We start from the raw sequence: 20,847 nt of genomic DNA on the forward strand, positions 1-20,847 counted from the left end.
ACACGTCTGGCGCCTGGGCTGGGGTAATTCCAAGGCGAACCTCAACGGGGACGGTGGACTGGAACGCCCCCCAGGGCCTCTGCATGTGCCTGGGCTTCCTCCCAACATGGCAGCCTGCAGATTCTTCCCCTGGTGGCTCAGGGCTGCACAGCAGTGTTCCAGGCAACAAGACAGAAGGCGCGTTGTGGTGTCACTCTGTCATCTTACCGGTCACCTTACCAAGCCCTCACCGGCCCCCCCAGACTCGAGCAGGGAGACACGGAGGACCCGCCTCTCACTGAGAGGCCACACAAAGTGAAGCCACCCATGTCTGGAACCTGCATCACAGGGTGGCCTCCTCTCTGCTGTGTCCCACTTTGCCCAGCCCTCTCCATGCCCCCGTGGACTCTCCACAGGGCAACCTTTCAACACACAAGTCACATGAGTCCCCCTTTCTTTGATCCCTCCAACGTCTTCCCGCCAAACTCTGTGCTGAAAGCTGAGCTCCGCACGTGCCCACACAACTCTGTGGGATCCGCATGCCCCCATCTCCTCCCTGGGGCCCGCTGCCCATCCTTCTCTTTCTGGAGCAGCCCCTGGCCCTCCTGGGGCCCCGCCCACCTCTGAGCCTTTGCACTGCCTCCTTCGTGCGCTGCCGGGCCCTTGGCTCCCGTGTCCTTTAGGCCACCTCCTCACATCTAAAACCAACCCTCCAGCCCAGTAGTGCCTCTCCCATCACTCTGCTTTATTGTCTGCAGTTGCCCCTGTGATGTCTCAAATGATACATTTGTTTACTTCTGGTCTGCCTCTTCCACCAGCTCCGAGAGCAGGACGTTGTCTTTGTTCCTCACAGTATCCACGGTGCCCACCCTGGTGCCTGGCACAGAGATCTGTGGAATGGGAATGAAGGCAAGAATAGTGGTTTTCAGGGAACGTGTATGATTTTTTTTTTTTCCGGCTGTGCCATGCGGTTGTAGGATCTTAGTTCCCCAGACTGTGGGATTTTAGTTCCCGCAACCAGGGGTCGAACCCGAGCCTCCAGCAGTGGAAGCGCGGAGTCTTAATCACTGGACCGTCAGGGAAGTCCCCACGTGTGTGTAATTTAGAAAAGCAATCCAGAAGTAATAGCCCTGGGGAGGGGGCTGTTAACTAGAGTCAGGCACGCCTTGTTTCCAATCTGGCGCTGCCATTCACCAGCTGGTGACTGTGGGAAAACACCTTTGCGCCCCTGAGCCTCGATTTCTTCAGCTGAAACTTGAGTCCAACCGCCCCCTAGCTCACTGGACTAAGGTGTCTGTCACAGGAAAGGATCAAGACCTCTGGTCAGCCTGGACGCTGTCCCCGGGAGCGAGGCGGAGCTGCACCGCCCGTCGCGCCCGCCAGGTGTCGCCGCGAGAGCGCGCTGAGCAGCCGGCTGCGACCGAAGCCTTACGGCTACTCGGGCGCCCCACGTCTGGGTTGCGTGCGGGGCATCCAGGCCTCAGCCCGACTCCGACTTTCCTCTAGGAGCGGGACTCCAGAGGAGGCTGTCTCACCTGGGCACCCACCTGCCTCCCCGCCTCGAATAGACGGGGGCGGGGAGGAATGCTCTGAGCCAGTCTTCCCCGCTCCGCCAGTAGCCCTGCGTAAGGGGGAGCCCTCCCCTGAAGCTGGGCTGGAAGCCAAGGGGAGGGAGGAACCTGGGTGCGCCCTAACACCCCACAGCTCCGAGCGCTCGGCCGGGCCGCGGGGACGGGGAGGCAGGCCAGGGCGAGAGGGTTCTCGGCTGAGCCCCGATTCCCGCCAACCCGAGGGCAGTCCCTGCGCGTCCGCTCGCCCCGCAATTTACGAGTTAGCGTCGGGTGGAGCCCCTCCGGACTCCCACTGCCCCGGACCCAGCTCGGCGCCCCGGAGCCGGGAGGGGGCGCCGCGGGAGCGCGTGGGGCAAGCGCGAGCGCGCTTGGAGCAGGCGGCCCTGTCCCGCGGGCGCGGGGGCGCGGGGCGGGCGCTCCGGGGAGGCGGGTGGGGGAGGGGCGGGGGAGGGACGGGAGAAAGGAGGGAGGGAGGGAGGGAGGGGCGGGGGCGGGCGGCTGCAGCGCCCCCGCACTCTCCGCGCCTCGCACACTTGCACCGGCCGCTCGCGCGCAGCCCGGCGTCGCCCCGTGCCGCGCTCGCTCCTCCCTCGCTCCTCCCGCTCCGTGGCTCCCGCGCTCCCGGCGAGGCTCAGGCGCCGAGCGCGCGGACGGGCGCACGACAGACGGCCCCGGGAAGCCTCGGCCCGCGCCTCCCGGGCGGGCTATGTTGATTGCCCCGCCAGGGCCGGCCCGCGGGATCAGCACAGCCCGGCCCGCGGCCCCGGCGGCCAGCGGGGACTATGAACCGGAAAGCGCGGCGCTGCCTGGGCCACCTCTTTCTCAGCCTGGGCATGGTCTACCTCCGGATCGGGTAAGGGCCGCTCGCACCTCCTGCACGCGCGTCCCGGCAAAGTTGGCGTGGCTTGGGGAGGGGTTGCGCCGCCCGCGAGCCGCCGCCGGCCGCCAACTTCCTTGGCTCCTCAGAGACGCCGGGTGGGCGCGGTGCGGGAGCGGTGGGCGCACAAAGGCCCCCCTCGGGCGGGAGCCCCAGGGGCGCGCACAGCTCCAGAGACACGGGCAGGGGGACCAGCCGTCCTGAGAACGCCTGAGGCTGGAAGACCCCCAACCCAAGGACAGCCAGTAGGGACGCTCCAGCTTGGGGGACTCTGAAGAGTGTTAGCCGCTGCAAAGGTCAGCGTCTCCCAAGGACCCTTCAGACCAGGGCATGGGAACAGCAGGTCCAGCGGGAACACCCAGCCAGGACCACAGCCGCTCGCAGGGAGCTCAGCCCCCAGAGCCCGAAAGGAGCTCTGTACACAGAGGCGAGGGCACAGCCGCTCCTAGTACAGGGCAGTCCCCGGGCGGCAGGCGGGGCCGGTCCGTGAATAGGGAACAGGTACCCGGAGGGAGGGACGTTCGCTGGCAAAAACACAAACCGCTCCTCAGAGCCTTGGCACCACCCGGTTTCCAAGGACCCTCAGACTCCCGGAGCCCCATCCCAGGCGAAGGGGACAGCGCCAACCACCCTAACAGACGCACACAAAGGTAGAACTAGAGATGGCCCGAGACACCCAGGGAGACAAGCTCGCAGAGCCAGCGCCAGAGAGAGGCGGGACACCCCGCCCCCTAAAACTGGGCACCCAAGGCGGCCGGCTCGCTCGCGGAGCAGCCCTCCCTGCCTCACGCCAGCCTTTCTAGGAGGTGGGGCCGGGGCGGCGCGCTGGCTGGAAGGTGGGAGGGGGCGGCTCGGGACGCGTCTTGGAGCTGCATTTGCGCGGCCAGTCACCCTTTGTACTTCGGGGATAATGCGCGTGAAGCACAGGAGGTGGGGGCGGGGGCTTTAGGGATGGGTAGAGGTTCTAACGCTCAAGGGCCACCTTGGCAGGTTTCACGCAACCTGCTCCCCCAGCTCCGCTCGGGGAGAGGTCGGACTGCAGGGGCTGCGGCGATGGTGTGTGTGTGTGGTGCCTCCTTTGTGTTTTGTCACTACCACTCCCCCGTTTCACCACCCCGCGGCTCTGGCGTGGGGATTTCTCAAGTTGACCGGCCGTGGCGGCCAGCAGGTGCGCACAGAGCGGACCAAGCGGCTGCCAGCCCTGACCGCGGGCCGAGAGGCGGCTGCGAGGCTCGCGCGCTGCCTGCCTGCCGGTGTGTTTTAAGTGTTATTGATTCGCCCGCATCTGGGTGGCTTTCTTTTTTTTCCCCTGCTTTAATCTTCATCTTGGCCCGCGCCCCGCCGTCCCGCGCGCATCCAGCATCCAGGAAGCCGGTGGGGCTGATTGGCGCTGGCCGCGTGCGGCTTTATCTCCTTTTTAATTAGAAACGGGGCGGAGGGACTCGGGAGGGGAGAGAGAAAGGGAAAACAACAGAAAATAACTCCCCTGGCCGCCCCGCCCGCCCGACCTCCCGCCGGCGGCGCCGAGACCTCATAGTCCCCGCAGGGGCCCAGCTGCCCGGAGGGAGGGCGCCGGCCTTCCGCCCCGCTGCCGCCCTTTGGGGTGGGGAGAGGGCCAGGTCGGGAGGAGTTGCAGGGTGGTTTGGGGCCAGGCCCTGCTGCTGCTCTCTGTACCTCGGGTTATCCATCTGTAAAATGGGCATGGGAGGCCTTTCGGTTCCGCGGATGGATGGCAGGGCACCTGTGGTATTCTTATTTTACTTGGATAGTTCAAGTGACTCAAGCACGAGCCTTTTTCTAACAATCAGATGCAATAATAATAACTACCACAGCAGCTCATTTATTGAGTACTCACTGTGTGCCTGACACGTTCAGAGCACTTCCCATGTTTTGACACATTTAATTTTTCAGCAGCCCTATGAGGTGAGGTCCAGTTAATATCCTCATTTTAGCAATGGGAAAACTGAAGTACGGAGAGGGGATGTAACTTGCCCAAGGTCACACAGCTACTAGGTGAAGGAAGCTTAGATGGCGCCCTAGACCTGAGCTCTTAGCTGCGAGGCTATGGTGCCTGTGCACCAATATATAGTTTCACTCTCTGCCGGTGTAGGGATTTCCTGGTGGTCAACTAGGTGTCGACAGGTTCCTCCTGACTTGTGGCCAGAACATCTCCACTTGACCTCCTCTTTCTGTGCTGCGTCCTCCTGAAACATTTAAAATATCCTAGCTCTGTGTTAGACTCTCTTTGAGTGGCTGAGACGAATGACCGAGAGCTCTTGCTAGGGTCCTGTTTTAGATCCATCACCTGCTAGCCTCCAGGCCTCAACCTCGGTGAGCCTCCGTTCTCAGCTGCAAAGTGGATATGTGAAATGGAGATGGTGATTCCTGCCCTATAGGGCTGTTTAGAAAGGCCGACTGGTCTAGAGTTAGTGGTAGCACCTGCCATACTGCATTTGCATATAATAGGGGTGCTGCAGAAGGTCCCGGATGCATTCAAGGCATAACCAGGGGCACCTGCTGTGTAATAGGCAGTGACATTTTTGAAGCTCCACAATCCATTTAGCAAGCCCAGCAGACAGCCTCCCTGTCCTCGAGGAGCTGCTGGTCTAATGAGAAAGACAGGTGATAAAAAAGCAAGCACACAGGTTAAAAACAAACACATACATTAAAACATTTCAGAAGACCATGAGTAATCAAGAGTACTAAGTAAACAAAACAGAGACTGTGATGGAAAGTTAGGAGGGATGGGGTGCAGAGGCAGGTTCCCTTAGGTGGGATGGTCAGGGAGGGGACCCTTGAGGTCACTTGGATGATGGCAAGAAGCCAACCGTGTGAAGGTCAGGGGGTGAGAGAGCTTCCAGGGAGAGGGACCTGCCCGAGGCAGGAAGAGGGCTGGTGTGTGGCAGGAGCGGCAGTTATGTGCTTCGAGAGGAGTGGGGTCACCTCAGCTCTTGTGGTGCTGGTCAGGGGACCCTCGCCTTGAGAAATCCCAATTCCAGAACAACTTCCCACAGCTGAGCCTGGACTGGAAAGACGAGGCGCTTAGCCCAGCGGCTGACCATGGCCCATGTAAATGGGAGCTCATTATTATAACCAGAGTGAGGTCTTCTCTTTCAAAGGGTGCTTGATGACCTTTGAAGGATTATACAAAAGGAAGCTCCAGACAAGTGGGCCATCTTTGTGTAAAGGGAGGGCTAGCTGCATTGTCAGGGCTACCACTGGAGCCTCTTTGGGGTTATCTTGATATTAGGAAATGGGCCCACCCTCAGGCCAGATACCCACGAGCCACACTGACGCCTCTCTTTCCCTTGTACCCTTCCCCAGCCCTCCCATCGGATCCACCTCATCCATCAGCGAGCTGGGTCGCCTCCATCTGCGGCCACGCAGGCCATGCCGCCTCTGGCCTGCCCACTCTCCCTGCTCTTCTGGAGCCCTGCAGTCCTCTCCCCGCTGGGGCTGGAGGCATGGGATCCTGTCAGTAACCTGCTTCCAGCCCTTCAGTGTTTCTTGATGTCCCGAGATAGATCAGCCCTGAGCCGTCTCCTCTCCCCAGACCCCCCCCGCCCCGAGCCCTGGTTCTGCATTGGGTTCTGTGGGTTCTTTCTGTTCCTTGGCGATCCCAAGCTTGTTCCCTTCCCAGGACTTTGCATCTTCTGTTCCCTCTGCCCAGAATACTCTTCCCCAGACCTTCCCATGGCTGGTTCCTGACCATTCAGGTCTCTGCTGCACTGTTACCTCCTCAGGGAGGCCCTCCTTGACCACTCATGCTAAAGCAGCCCCTCTCCCTTCCCTCTCAGACCCACCACTACTTGTTATCACAGTATCTTCATTTATTTTCTTTGTAGTGCATGTCACTGAATGTTGTGTTGTGTTCATTTGAGACATTTGCATGGTCTCCCTCCATAGCCCCTCGAAGTTAGGGCCTTGCCTGCCTCCCAGCATGGTGCCTGGGAGCCTGGTGCCCTGATAGGTGCCTAGTACGTACCTGTGAATGAGTTGGGAAGACAGGAACCTTGCTGCGATAGTCATAAGCGTCCTCTAGGCCAGTTATACCTGGAGTGGGATACACATATTCCATTGGCGTGCAGGAAGGAAATACTACAACTTTTATTCACAGTTGCTTTTTAAAGACTTTTAAAAAATAAAACATATACATACATACATTATGTTGTCCATATATAACATGTCTGAACAGTTTTTGTTCTTTAATCAACATCTGTGCACCCATCCCCCTTTCAGAGGCAAACGCTACGTGAAACTTGGTGGTTACCTTTGCAGTTTTACCGCACACAGATGACCCCTAAACAGTGCAGTTCCATTTTGCATGATTTTAAACTTCATCTCGATTGAATTCTCCCATAGATGCAAAGGCAACTGGCTTAGTTCATTTGACAGTATGTTTGTGACACGCATCATCTTTCTTTGTGTCTAAGAGAGAAATTAAGCCTCACTAATATTGAATATACACGTGGTACAAGTACCGATGGGAATTATAAATGAGTGAGCCTGGGTTGGGGGTGCAGTATCAAAAAAGTTGAGAGACCCGTGCTGGGAGCAGTAGCAGGGGGAGGGCAGGGCTGGACGCCTAGGGAGGGCCTGTAGGTGTGCCCCCCACCTTGCTGGCCTAACGCTCCATCTCTCTGTGTCCCCTGCTCCAGTGGCTTCTCCTCGGTGGTAGCTCTGGGCGCGAGCATCATCTGTAACAAGATCCCAGGCCTGGCTCCCAGACAGCGGGCGATCTGCCAGAGCCGGCCCGACGCCATCATCGTCATAGGAGAAGGCTCGCAAATGGGCCTGGACGAGTGTCAGTTTCAGTTCCGCAATGGCCGCTGGAACTGCTCGGCGCTGGGGGAGCGCACCGTCTTCGGAAAGGAGCTCAAAGTGGGTATGTGCTCACCCAGACACCCCAAGCGGGGTCTTATAAACTGTGGGGAGACCAAATTGCCTCGGGAGTGCTCTGGGACCCCCTTCTCTGCTGCAGGCCGGAACGCCCTAGCTAAGGGATCCTGCAGGTGCCACAACTTGAATTTAGGTCTGCTGAGGAGGGTCAGCTCTCCGATTGGAATCCACCGCCAGCCGTTCCCAGTAGAGTTGCACACCAGCAGCCAGTGGCCTAAATGCTAACTGGCTGATACAGCACTGATACTGTTTTTTAAATTGAAGCCCAAATTTAGAAACTATCTGTTTCGCCTAAAAATATGGACTTCTGGCTTCTTTTGAAAAATTGGCAGATCTACGGATAGCTTACACCTGTGTCCACTTAGTTACTAATGGGCTGCAGCTGAGAACACAGCGCCCTTTAGGTGGAACCTGGGCAGCCCATTCACTGCCACAGTCCCCACCCTTCTGCATTGCCTTGCCTGGCCACTGTGGGCATTTGAATTTCCAACCCCTGTTTTATGGGAATGTGTAAAAGCCTGGTGGAAAGGGCACGGGAACAATGTTGGTTGCCAGGAGGCCCCGGTCGATGTGGGGAAGGCCATGTTGTATGTCTTCTCGCTTGTATGCGTCTGGACTGGGGGGCCGGAAAGCCTGCAGCCTCACTGCTGAATCGAGCAGTGAACTTCCCTGAAAGTCGGGTCAGCCTCAGGTCCCTCGGCTGCAGTGGTTCACCCAGCCTGCTCGACTGCTCACAGGGCACCCTGGGTTCTCTGTCTCCTTCAGCCCCGACATCAGCAAATCCAGTTCATGTTGAAAAGATCCACCCCAAGTCTGGCCACTGCTCCACGCCCTCCCTCGCTCCCCCTCGGGTCACACAGGTGGCACCTCCCAGCCTCCGGCCATCCTGCAGACCCTCCTGCGGGCAGGGTTGTCCTTTGTAAGTGGAAATCAGATCCTGTCATTTCCCTGCTTAACCTCCTTGGGAGGCTCCCCTTGGCCTCAGAATGAAATCCCAACTTCTCACTGGTCCGCCGCTGCCCTCTGTCCTCATCCGCTCCCATCTTCCTGTCCCCCTTGCCCACCCAGCCTCATGCTGTTTCCCGAGCACACGGCACTGTTTGGGTCCTGCCTGGGGGCCTCGGCTCCACGCATTCCTTCTGCCTGGTATCATCTCCCACCATCCTGTGCACCTTCCCTTGTGGTTGCTATGGTTTTCCTGCCTTCTCCTGCTCACACCCATGCCCCCTGTTTCTGGGACCCAGGCCTGGGCTCTGGCGTTATTTTGAGCGGTGTCTTTGTTGACATATGAGATGTTACATATGGGGAAACTGAGGATCAGGGGGACTTGCCCAAGGTCAGCAAAAAGTGAGTGGCAGGGTCTCCTAGGACTGGGCTGATCCCAGTGTCACTCGCAGTCCTGGAGTAGCTAGCCTGTTGGTGGCATTGTGATAATGCCTGCCAGGGTGCAACAGGAGGGCTCCAGTGCAGGGAGTCCTGGGATGAAGGAGTCCCTGCTGTCCAGAAGCCCCCAGCTGCCCAGAGTTGTAGGATTGAGGGATCCGTTGCAGGCTGAGGCGGGGGAATACCGCCAGTATGCACCACCAGTTTATTTATTTATTTATTAAAAATTTTTTAAAATTTTAATTAATTAATTTATTTTTGGCTGCATTGGGTCTTTGTTGCTGTGCGTGGTCTTTTTCTAGTTGCGGCGAGTGGGGGCTACTTGTCGTTTCAGTGCATGGGCTTCTCGTCGTGGCTTCTCTTGTTGCAGAGCATGGGCTCTAGGCACGTGGGCTTCAGTAGTTGTGGCTCGTGGGCTCAGTAGTTGTGGCTCGCAGGCTCTAGAGTGCAGGCTCAGTAGTTGTGGCACTCGGGCTTAGCTGCTCCACGGCATGTGGGATCTTCCCAGACCAGGGCTCGAACCCGTGTCCCCTGCATTGGCAGGCAGATTCTTAACCACTGCGCCCACAGGGAAGCCCCCACCAGTTTATAATACCAGTATACACTGAGCAGGAGCAGAGGCCTGGGGCAAGGAGCATTCTTTGAGAGGAGGACTTGGGTAGGATGGCCTCAGGGGATTTAAGCAAACAGAGGCACCAAGAAAACCCCTGGGATTGCGATGCTGGACAGCAGGCCTGCGGGACCTGGAGGGGAGTGGGAGCCAGAGCCTGGAGGTGTGTGGGGTCACGGCTCGCAGTTTCTATTTCTAGGTGGTAGGAGATAACGGGGAACTTTGAGCAGGGGCATGACTGCCAAAGTAAGGTTGCACTATATGAAATTGCCACAAGTCAGTGGTTTCAGGCCCACAAAAATAACAACATTATGTGATTCAGTCCAATGGGAATTCTGGAAGAGTCATTAAAGAGTGGGTACGGAATTCATTCATTCACTCACTCATGCGTTCACCAAAAATTTCTCTGTGGCTGGAGGCTGCCCTTTCAGCCTCTGTGGTCAGGGAAGGCCTCTGGATTTGTGAGGGAGGTGTCTGGGGGAAGGCAAAGGGGACGGCAGGTGCAAAGGCCCTGAGGCAGGAATGTGCTTGGTGGTTTGACAAACAGCACGGAGGCTGGCGTGGCTGGAGTACAGAGACTCGGAGGTCAGAGAAGGAGCCAGTAGGCAGACATTGTGGCACCTGTCAGGCCAAGTCCAGGGTTTGGATTTTCCTCTGGTGAGTGGAGGGGCAAGTGTGGGAGTGAGGAGTCTGGTCCAGTCTTCCAGGCAGGGGGTGGCAAAGTGGTAGCAGTGGAGACCCGTTTTGGCCGTGAGCTGCCAGGATAGAGCGAGACTGACAATCTGGAGGCTGGTTAGGAAGGAGTTACCCTGGTCTGGCTTTCTCAGGTGGTGGCAGTGGGAACAGAGGAAGGGGAGGTCAAGAGGAGACCCCTGCGAGTCTGAGGAGTCACTTCCCCTCCGAGCCTTGGCTTCTGCGTGTGTAAACAGGCGACCTGCTCCAGGACAGCAAGAAGCAAAGCTCAGATTTACGCTTTCCAGGCTCTTCAACACTGCTCTGCCCTCATGGGATTGCCTCTTTCTGGGATGACCAGCCAGCTGGGGCTGCCTTGTAGGGGTGAGGGATCAGGATTGTAGTCTTTGGGCACTCTGGCCATCAAGTCCACACTCTGGACACAGAACACATCACTGGCCTTTGCAGAGACTTCCCAGAAGCTCCACCCCACACTTCTGCCTACTTCCCATTGGCCAGGACCTAGTCACATGACACACCTAGCTGCAAGGGAAGCTGGGAAATGTAGTCTTTTTTTTTCTTTTAATTCTGAGCGGCTGTGAGATAAGCTAAGGGTCTGTGACGGAGCAGGAAGGAGGAGATTGACATTGGTGGGGGGCAGCAGCCCTTCACGGGTTCTGCATCCCATGCTGAGACCCAAAGGCTCACCGTTCTCCACCTCCTCACGCCCAGTCCGGTCCCCACTCTGCCTATGTTTCTGTCTCCCCTCCTGAGTGTTCTGGATTTTACTGCTTAGATCTGAGGAGAGGGCCCCAGGGCAGGACCAGGCAAGGCCCTCGGGGATGCTGGAAACCGAAACCCAATTCAAGCTGCCTCAGGCGGGAAGGGGAATTGTGCATCCTCGGGAACTGAAGGTCGGGGTGCCGACTTGGGGAGCCCTGGGATGTGAGCTGGCATCAGCTTCCTGTGGGGCAGAAAGGTGTCTGTCGGGGGGGGTCAACCTCCAGGCTCAGGTCCTGCAGGAAAGAGCCTGACCTTTCTGTGGCAGCGCCTGCAAGAGCCCTGGAGCTCACTCTGATTGGATCTGGGGCCTGACTTCTGGGCGTGTGTCCATCCCAAACCATCACAGGGACCACTGACAATAGGGCTGTTGTTGTCCAGGCCTGGGAGCCACACCTGCACCATCTCCCAGGGAGGGGGACTGTTTGTGGGGCTTTCAGGCAGCTCGGGCGGCCGGAATGAGGACCGACCACAGGCGGGGCGACTTCCACACACAGTCCTGGGGGCTGAAGTCCAAGATCAAGGTGCTGGCAGGGTTGGCTTCTTCTGAGGCCCCTACACTTGGTGTGTAGAGGGTCGCCTTCTTCCTGTGTCTTCATTTGGTCTTTCCTCTGTGCACGTGCCCTGATGTCTCTGTGTGTCCTAATCTCCTCTTCTACCGACACCAGTCAGGTTGGAAGAGGGCTCACCTGAATGGCCTCATTTTAACTTAATCACCTCTTGAAAGGTCATACCTCCAGATACAGACACATTCTGAGGTACTGAGGGTTAGGGCTGGGCATATGAATTCCGCGGGGGGGGACACAATTCAGCCCATAACAAGCAGTCTGAGAGCAGCCTGGTCTGCACTTTAGGGAAAAGCATATGGGCTGTGGTGTGTGCTCGGAGGTGAGATTGCCAGGTGGAAAGAGCAGATTGGACCAATGGAGATGGCCTTGGTCTGGGTCTTGAAGGGTGGGAAGAATTTCACGGGTCAGTGAATGGGATCCCAGGCAGAGGGAACATCAGGACAAAGACGACGTGTGATTGCTAAGGGGATGGCGAGCGGGGGTCTGCAGCCTCAGGTGAGGTGACAGGCCAGCTCTCAAGGGTCTTAAATGCCAGGGCTTATGTGACCCCACGACAAGTTTATCAACTGCTAACCAGGCTCAGTGTGGCCCTTGGGGACCCAAAAAGGTGTTCACCCCACTCCAGGTTTTTCATTTTCATAAATAAAACAATGAACTCCCCCTTGAATCCACCACCAGCATGACAATTAGAATAAGGACCGGTAGCTTGCACCCCTGTGAACGTCCCTTAGGCAACTCCTGCTCCCGCCTCCCAAGTCACACTTTCTCTATCCTGAATCTTGATGTCTAATTTATGCTACTGATATATTCCCCAGAAGTACATTATTTAGTTTGAGTTGTGTTTAATTTTACAGAGAAAAGGCATCACGCTATAGGCAGTCTTTTGGAATTTACTTCTTTCCCCTCAGTATTAACAAAGCTTATCTGTGTTGTTCTTCTTAGCTGTTGTTGATTCATTTCAGCTGTGGTGAATAGCCCCCATCTGTGCACCCATGCCTTGGTTGAGGGGCGTCTGGGTTGTCTCTGAGCACCTGCTGTCACAGTGCCACCGCGGGCCTCCCTGTGCGCGTCTCCCGGGGCCCACGTGTGCGCTTCTCTGGGGTGTATGCTGAGGAATGGAATTGCTGGTCACAGGGTATGAGGATGGGCCTGATTTCTGCAGTGACCGTGCCACGTGCCACTCCCCCAGCCGGCAGTGTTGACCTTCGGCCTCGCTCACACATGGGATCGCCCAGACGTCTTCATTTTTGCCTGGGGGATGGGTGTAAAATGCTTCGTCACTGTCCTCTTGATTTACATTTCCCTGAGAAGTCGTGTGGTTGAAATCCCTTCCTATGTTTACTGGCCGTGCAGGTTGACTCTTCTGTGAGTTGCCTATTCGTGCTCGTTGCCTGTTTTTCCATCCGGTTGTGTGTGCTCGTGTCACAGGTAGAAGAGTGAGGGCTGCATCAGGCAGGACCCCAGGGAGGGTGGGTCCCATGGGGCTTCACACCCCTGTCTTTCATCTTTTCGTGGAGGATCGGTGGGTGAGGGCCAGGAGCAGAGGCAGCCCTTCCTCTGGGTCCATCACCTCATGGGTCCTCTCCATCCCTGAAAGGACGCATGTCCACCTACATCTCAGCTCAGAGCCACGTGGAGGCTGACCAAGTCACGTGGGTGTTCTGTGGCAAGACTGAGTTGGCCGGCGAGTTCCCTGCTGCTGGAGGGGTTCTTGTTTGTGTGGTTCTGCCACACGTGAGATTCTTGAGGCCGCCGTGTGTTGGACAACCTCGTTTTGTTGGTGGGCTTGAGGCAGCCACACGAGCGCTGACATCCGAGTCACGCAGCCCACCTTGTCAGGTGGCAGCAGTATTCACAGGACGTAAGACCCTAGCGCCTGGTGGGTTAGGGCCCCAAGGGGATGTCCCTTCACCCTTCCAGGAGGCCCACGTGCCTGTCTCCTACGAAGAGGAACCCAAGGACCTGGGGATGCCCCGGATTTTATTCCTGGTACAGCAGGACAGGGAGATGTGGAGTAGAAAGGGGAGAAGCTCTTGGTCCCACTTCTAACCTGAGCTCATCATTTTGATTCTACAAAGTGTATCCGCCAGTCTGTCCACTTCTCACCACCTCCCCCATCATCTCCTTGTTCAAATCTCCATCTTCAGAGAGCTGTCACCCAACTCCATCAGCCCCCTAATGTACCCCCCCAACCACCTGGCACCCAGCGAAGAGTCTCCCCACGGTCGCTGTGACCACGGTGTCTCCCTGTGTGAAACCCTTCCTCTCGCTCTGAGAATAAAATGCCAGCAGGTCCCCTGGTGCTTTGCTGACCTCCGTGACCTGCATCCCGAGCCTCTCTCCACCCCAGCTCTGCCACCCTCTCCCACCCTCTCACGTGACTACGTCCTTCCCACCTCAGGGCCTTTGGCCCAGCTGGTCTCTCTGCCTGGGTGCTCTCCCATCCTTCCACCCTCAGCTCACACGGCAGCCCCTCACCAGGACCGCCTGTGTAGTGCAGACCATCCATTCTCCAGCTACCCCTCACCTTCCATGTTTTTCTCCTCATCACTTACTACTCCAGGGCACATCCTCTATTTATTTGCTCATTTGTGCCGCCCAGAATTATAGTTCAGCCCTGCAGTTACCTGCCGCTTCTCTTCCCAGCTTCCCCATTGCCTGGCTGTGGACCAGGACCAAACGGCAATGATAACATACCCATCTTGCAGGTGTGGGCAGCTGAGATTACTTACACCCCACGAGGCACCCAGGACGTGCTCCATAAATCACAGCTATGTTATTCTTGAGTCTCTCCAGCCGGAAGGGCTCAGTGGATGTGGTGCACCCCCAGGTACTGGTGCAGACCCCCGCCCCAGCTCCTTCTGGAGCAGAGGTCAGAGCAGAAGGGCCACAGGGAGAAACTGCTGAGCGATGGTGGGTAACCTGCATACCCCAGCATTATGTAGGCCCCCACCCAGACGCCGCCTTCTCCAGGAGGCCTCCTTTGACCATCTGGCCGAGACAGCCTCCCCTGTAGGTCATGCTGTGCTGTTGTCTTTATAGACTTACCACTTCCAGAAGTGACTTTGCATACTTTTGCAAGGCTGTGTGTGTCTGCCATCGGTCCCTGGCTGTGGGGAAGTCCATGGAGCCCGGGCCTGTCAGTCGTCTTCTCTCTGTGACCCCCAGCACCTGGCCCATGGCCTGGCACACAGTAGATGCTCAGGAAACACATGGAGAGATGCTCGCCCTCCTGGCAGGCCAGCTCCTCTCTACCCTACAGGCCCAGCTGCTCTGAGCCCTCCAGGGTCTTGTTAGTCTTGTGGCCCCAGGTCTGGGTGCACCGCACACATGGGAAGCGCTCTGTTCTCTTTGTTGAGTGAATGCTTTCCATTTCTGACCCAAAATACAAGACTGATCGTTCATTCCTGCATGTGAGCATTTTGATCCATGTGAGGCCAGCGTTCTGTTAGCTCTCCTCCCACATTTGCGTTGGCTTCAAATGGGATCAAATGTTGGGTAGGTCAAGGCCTAGGGGAGATCCCCCCTCCATGGCGTGACTCAAGAGGACCTGTTCCCCAGTCTGTTCAGCGGACTGGTTTCTATCCCTCCCCACCCGCACCCGCTGCTCTGGGGTAAAAAGGAGGGCTCCCTGGATGATAAATTTGGGAACTCAGCATGCCATACTCCCTGCTTGAGAGAGAGATCCAGTGTATTAAAGGCTCTGAAAAGTCCTGCAGACAAGAGAGCAGCTTGAGGAGGCTTCCCTGGAGGTCCACACTCCTCTGACCTCAGACTCACTGGCCATCTGGTGGAGGTGCTCTTCCAAGGCACCCACGCCAGGAAACACTGCTCTGGAGACCCTCACAGATTGGCCATGCTCGTACTGTGGCTTTTGGACTAACCAGGAATCCACCCAAAGTATATTTACCCACCACCAAGTCCGACCTCCTTCCGCAAGGGCACAGCGGAGGCATGTTCCAGTATCTGATATGGACGTGGACGATGAGATCTATACGAGTCAGTGTCACTCTGCAAAGTCCCTGAAATCAGCCACAAAATTCAGAATACGTAGTTTTCTATACAAGTAGGAAGACATTCATGTGTGTGTATAACGTATATACAGTAATGCACCCCATCCAAGGTATTCATACGCTATTTTTTTAGTTCAATTTTTTTTTTTTTTTAAGATTCCACATATACATGAGATCGTACAGTATTGTCTTTCTGTGTCTGGCTTATCTCACTTAGCATAATGCCCTCAAGTTCCATCCATGTTGTCACAAATGACAGGATTTCCTTCTTTTCTATGGGTGAATAATATTCCATTGTGTGTATATACATATATATACACATATGCGCGCGTGTGTGTGCGTGTGTGCGTGTGTGTGTATCACATCTTCTTTCTCCATTCATCTGTCGATGGGCTCAGGTTGTTTCCATGTCCTGGCTATTGTGAATAGTGCTGTGGTGAACACGAGGATGCAAATATATTTTTGAGTTAGCATTTTCATTTTCTTTGGCTAAATACCCAGAAGTAGACTTGCTGTATGCTAATTCTATTTTTAATTTTTTGAGGACTCTCCATATTCTTTTTCCATAAAGGCTGCACCGACTTACATTCCCACACGTACAGTATGTTAAATTTACTTTTCCCCGGGTGCATTTGGTTGAATTCATGTAAGTTAAGTGCTCATGGGACACCCCCCCTGCCACCCACAGTATGTCCACCCATTCATTCACTCATTCGTTGGTCCCACAGATGTTTACTAGAATCTTCAGCGTGGTAAGTGGCTGATGAATCGGCCACAGGGTCTGCTCTCGGGGCGCTCACCGTCTGTTGGGGACAGACAGCAGAGTCGGGGCTGGTAGAAGAGCAGAGGGCACAGGTGGCACTGGACTGGAGCGTGGAAGGCTGCCTACAGGGTCACCTAAAATGGGCCGCCACAGCCCAGGAGAGGAAGGGTGTGGTGGGGATGGGCAGCCGCAGCAGGCTTGCAGGTGTGACCCAGCCAGAGCCGGGTCTCTAGAGTAATCTGGGCACTGGCTCCAGGCTGGGGGGCAGGGAGGGCAGAAAGAGGCTGGAGAGAGTAGTGGAGACAAATCCATCCCACAGGGTTTGCCTGGGAGGGGAGCTGTCCGAAGAATCTCTCTCCCTTGTCTCTGGGGAGAGACAGGATGTGGGAAGATGATCGAATTCTTAGCACATATAGAAATTTGCTATGAGTCTCGCATTATTATCAACAAAGAAATGGTGATTTCCTGATGTGTGCTCCTGGGGACGGCTGCATTCTTTTTCACATACTCACGACCTCCTGTTTGGTACTCCCCTGTGGAATTTTTCCAGGGAAGGGCACAGATGACCTAGGATTCAGGCCCTAGGGGCCACCCTCTTCTGTCTACCAACCGGGGAACTTGGATGCATTTCTGGGCTTCCGCTCCTGTCCCGTTTCACCGCTTCTCCTCCCGAGTGGTCGCTTCAGCAGCTCGCCCCTCTCCCTCGGGTGACCGGCTGGGCCCAGGATCCCAGGTCTGAGAATCCGTATGCCTCGCACAGTGGCTCCGTCTTTTTGTCTGTCTCGGGCAGGGTGGGTGGATGGAGCACATGTCTGGTGAGCTGATGACTGCTTGGAGGGATGATTTGAAGACCTTTCCGGTGAGAGACACAGAAGTGAGGGGCAGGCCAGCTCCACTTTCTCTCTGCCATTTCTTAACAATACGCCATCTTGCCGGAGCAAAAGACCTATTCTTTCCCTATTCTTGCTTAGAACGCAGCTAACAAAGGACTTTTTGTCTCGCGTGCATTTTTTTTTTTTGCAAGCCTCAGTTCATCCTGGGTTTTAGCTCTCCTGACACCATTCTTTGAGATGAGTCTTTTGTTAGAACCTTCTCTTGCCAGCTTTCTTATGGTTGACACACACTCCCACGCCTTTACATGCACAGTCATTCATTCATTCAACGGTCGAGGCTTCGCAGATGAATAATCCGGGTCCTCACAGCCTTGTGGGGAGAGACTGATCTTTCAATTTAACACAGAGTAAGGATGGCAAAGGTGCTGAGCCAAAAGCCGAGGAGGGGATGTCAGGAAGGCCCTCGGACAGGGGACCCTGAGCAGTGTCTTGATGGAGACAGTTAACCAGTGCCACGCCTAGTAAGAGCTGCTGCGTACTGATCCCTTCCAGGTGTGGTCTTGGCTTGTTTCACCTTCCTAATGACTTTAGGAGGCAGGTGCTTTATTATTCCCATTTTACAAAGGAGGAAACCGAGGCCTTGAGAGGTCAGTCAACTCCCCCCGATCCTTCCCCCCGGGAAGTGGAGCCAGGCTGCCAACCTGGCTTGATTGGCCCCCCAGGGCCCTGCTCTGAAACCACTGAGCCACATGGCCTTTCACCAAGCCCGTGGGAGAGGAAGGGCATTTACCGACTGAGGGAGCAGCGTGTGGAAAGGCTTGGAGGCAGGACGGCTTGGAGGAAGGAAGGAATGCCCTGAGCATTTCTTTTGTAAAAATTTTTTTATTAAATCAGAAAAAGAAAGATACAGTTTACATGATATCAGTCAATCATGGCTACTTTGACTTACATTTTAATACACTCATGGTCCTATTTACTCTTCTGTACAAGTATTAAAAAAAACTCAGGTATTTGAATAATCTTCTGTACGTTGGTTGTTGACCCTTGGCGGGTGGCAGCAGTGCGGTCTGGCCTTCCTTGCTGGGAAGAGACGCTTGGATAGAACGGAGGTGGGAGAGAAGGGCGGGGGCTGGGAGACCAGAGTCCGTCTCTGTGGGCCTGTTACGTCAGCCAGGCCCCGCCCAGACACGTGCCCCCTGCAGCCCCCGTTCTTCTCTCTCTTCATCCAGAGGCCCCCTAGTTCCTCTGCTCGAAGACAGCCAGATGTGGCGTTCTGAGCCCAGAAGGGCTGTGAGTGTCATGCCATGGGGCTGGCAAAGGCAACCTTTTTCCGTCTGTGTATTTTCCAAATCATCATATATTTCAGCTGGTGTCACTGCAGATTGCTCACCCTCTGACCCATTGGCTTTAAATAGCAAAATAGAAAAAAATACAATGCACTTTGTGGTTTCCAGTAAGATACTGTAAATACACCCAGATAATATTCCGGTGCAAACCATTTGCAGTGGCTGCACAGGGCGGTGGAATGGAATCTTTCAGGCAGGCTTGGACATCAGTTTATTTCCTCTGTACCCGCCGGGGTCGTTATGGAGCTGGAATGTGGGGAGGGCGTCAGCCGGGCTCCCCGGGTTCATCTCCGTGATAACAACGGTCTTTACTAAGCACCTTCTGGGGAACGGGGCCTCTCTGTACACAGAGGTTTCGTTTCGTCTTCAGGGCAGCTTGGCCGTGTCCTCCTGGTGGATCCCATTTCACAGGTGGGGAAGCTGAGGCCGGGAAGCCAGCATCCTTGCTCAGGGTCACCCCGCCCTGAGTAAGGAGCAGGGCGGAGGGACTAATAGGCTCCATCTTACCCAAGTTCTGAGCTGAGGCTGCCTGAGCTTCTGCGTGGAAAGTTACCTGGAGATGCAGGTGGATTGAGAGTGAAAGAAGCTGTGGTGGAGGTGAGGGCAGGACTCCACGCTGGGAGCCAGGAGACCCTGGTCCTAATCCCCCAGGTCTCGCTGCTGAGTCATTGATGAGCCTGGGCACGTTTCCCGGCCTCTGTGAACCTCTCTTATTCCAGGATGAACCCACGGGCCTTATGTCTGTGGCTCTGGGAGACTTTTCTCTGGTTCCGGGCACAGAGGGCCCTGTGCTGGGGCAGGATGGTAGGGCTTGCAGGACCTGCCTCTGCCCCAACAGCCTCACTTCCTCCCACCCCCGTGGGCTTACCTGCTCCCACCACTGCCCAGGCCGGGTCAGGGCCACCGCAGGGTCTGCCCATCAGCCGGGAGCCCCTTCTCCCCTCAGACAGCCTCATGGCTGGCTCCTCCCGGCTCAAAAGTCCCCACCCCAGGTGGTCCCTGCTCCCGTCATCTCCCTGTCCCGCGTCTGCAGAGTCCTCCGCTGCCGCTGAGTGAGTGATGTGTCTTGCTTTCTGCCCCCTCAGAAGCCAAGGCCATGTCTGAATCCCTCCTCTCAGTTTCCCCAGCCCCCAGCACAGTGCCTGGCACATAGTAGGTGCTCAAGCAATATCTGTTGAGTGAAGGAACAGGGCACGTGGCTCGGTCAGGGGGGCCGAGGAGAGGCAAGGTGTGACGGAGGTTCTTCCTCTGCTCGTGCACAGGAGGGAGAGGTAGGTGGTCCAGGCAGGAGGGGGCTAGGTCTGTTCTTGGAGGGGCAATGGTCAGTGATGGGCAGTAAGCCAAGCCCAGTGTCCTCTGCTTACTGGCCCCATGTGGAAGAGTCGGGCAAGAGCCTGGGCCAGGAGTCAGTAGGACTGGGGTGGGTGTCGTAACCTTAAGGCAGGAGACAGGGTCAGACTCTGGAACCAGGCTGACCAGGGTTGAATCCTGGTCAGAGTACACGCCTCTCTGGGCCTCAGTTTCCACATCTGTAAAATGGAGATAAAAATGCTCCACACCTCATAGTGTCGCCAGAGTGAAGCGAATTGATCTGTATTGAGTGCTTAGGAAAGAGACTGGCAAATAGTAAGCATTTTATGACTTTGCTGTTCTTCTTATGAACCGTGTGCCATTGGGACCATCACCTCATTCTGTTTCTGCAGCAATAAGACACACCTTAGAACTGCCCGTGCAGACAGCCAGTAAGAGACAAATAGACAGCTTCGGGAAATTGCCCAACTGGAGGGGCTTCCCCAGGCTGAGGGTGGGGTTGTCCCGGGAGCTCCGAGCGTGGTCAGGGTCGGGGGTGTCCTCCGCAGTGGTTGGAGGCCTGTGACCCCTAGGTTTGCATCCTGGCTCTGCCTCTGTAAGTCACCTCCTCGAGCCTCAGTTGCCCACAGATACAGTAAGGAACTGCTGCTTACCTGGGATGGGCGAAGGAGGCATGGACGGATGGAGGTTAAGATGGCCTCTCACGCAAGGAATCTGCGATGGTAAGATTCTGGGATGCTCGTCTACCTTCTTTCTGCCATCAAACCCTGTTCTCAGGAGGCCGTCCTATTTGAATGCGTCCTATAAATTTATTGATGTTTTAACTGGTAACAGTTGAATGGCAGAAATAAAGGCATTTTGATCAGGGTTGCTGCCTTAAGGCAAAGGAATCTCTCTCGACCGTGGGCTTTGCCACGCAGCGAGGAGCTGGAAGGGTGGTTGGAGCAGGGGCTGAGGGAGGACACTGCCAGCTTGGGCCTGGAATCCCAGTTTCTGGGTTGGCGGCCTCAGTGAATCAGTTTACTTCTCAGAGCCCCGGTTTCCTCATCGGTAACACTGTGGAGAATGGTGGCCACCGAACGGGGCTGTTGGGCAACACCCCCAAGGGTGGGTCTGGCAGGTGCTTAACAAAGCTTACTTTCCTGCCACCTTCTCCCTGCACTGAAAAGCCCCGAAACCCCAGGCCTTGGGCAGACTCTGTCCTGACGCCCTGGGGGAGGTCATGCTGAACGGGTGGAGCC

At 56.1% G+C, this 20,847-nt stretch overlaps 1 protein-coding gene across 2 annotated transcripts in view; it reads left to right on the forward strand.

The window, feature by feature from the left end:
• Positions 1-1,358: 1,358 nt before the first annotated feature.
• WNT7A (Wnt family member 7A) overlaps positions 1,359-20,847 on the forward strand; it is a gene marked incomplete at both ends in the record, with an annotated part of 67,328 nt that continues 47,839 nt past the window's right edge. The window contains 2 exons of one of the 2 annotated variants that reach the window (XM_079934543.1): positions 1,359-1,662; positions 7,086-7,312. In XM_079934543.1, coding sequence (XP_079790669.1) covers positions 7,216-7,312 — 97 coding nt within the window. Of the gene's footprint in view, positions 1,663-2,332; positions 2,404-7,085; positions 7,313-20,847 lie in introns of those variants that run through there. The other variant, XM_079934544.1, reaches the window with a different exon arrangement.

The sequence above is a fragment of the Stenella coeruleoalba genome (genome assembly GCF_951394435.1).
Source record: "Stenella coeruleoalba genome assembly, chromosome: 10".
Lineage (NCBI taxonomy): Eukaryota > Metazoa > Chordata > Mammalia > Artiodactyla > Delphinidae > Stenella > Stenella coeruleoalba.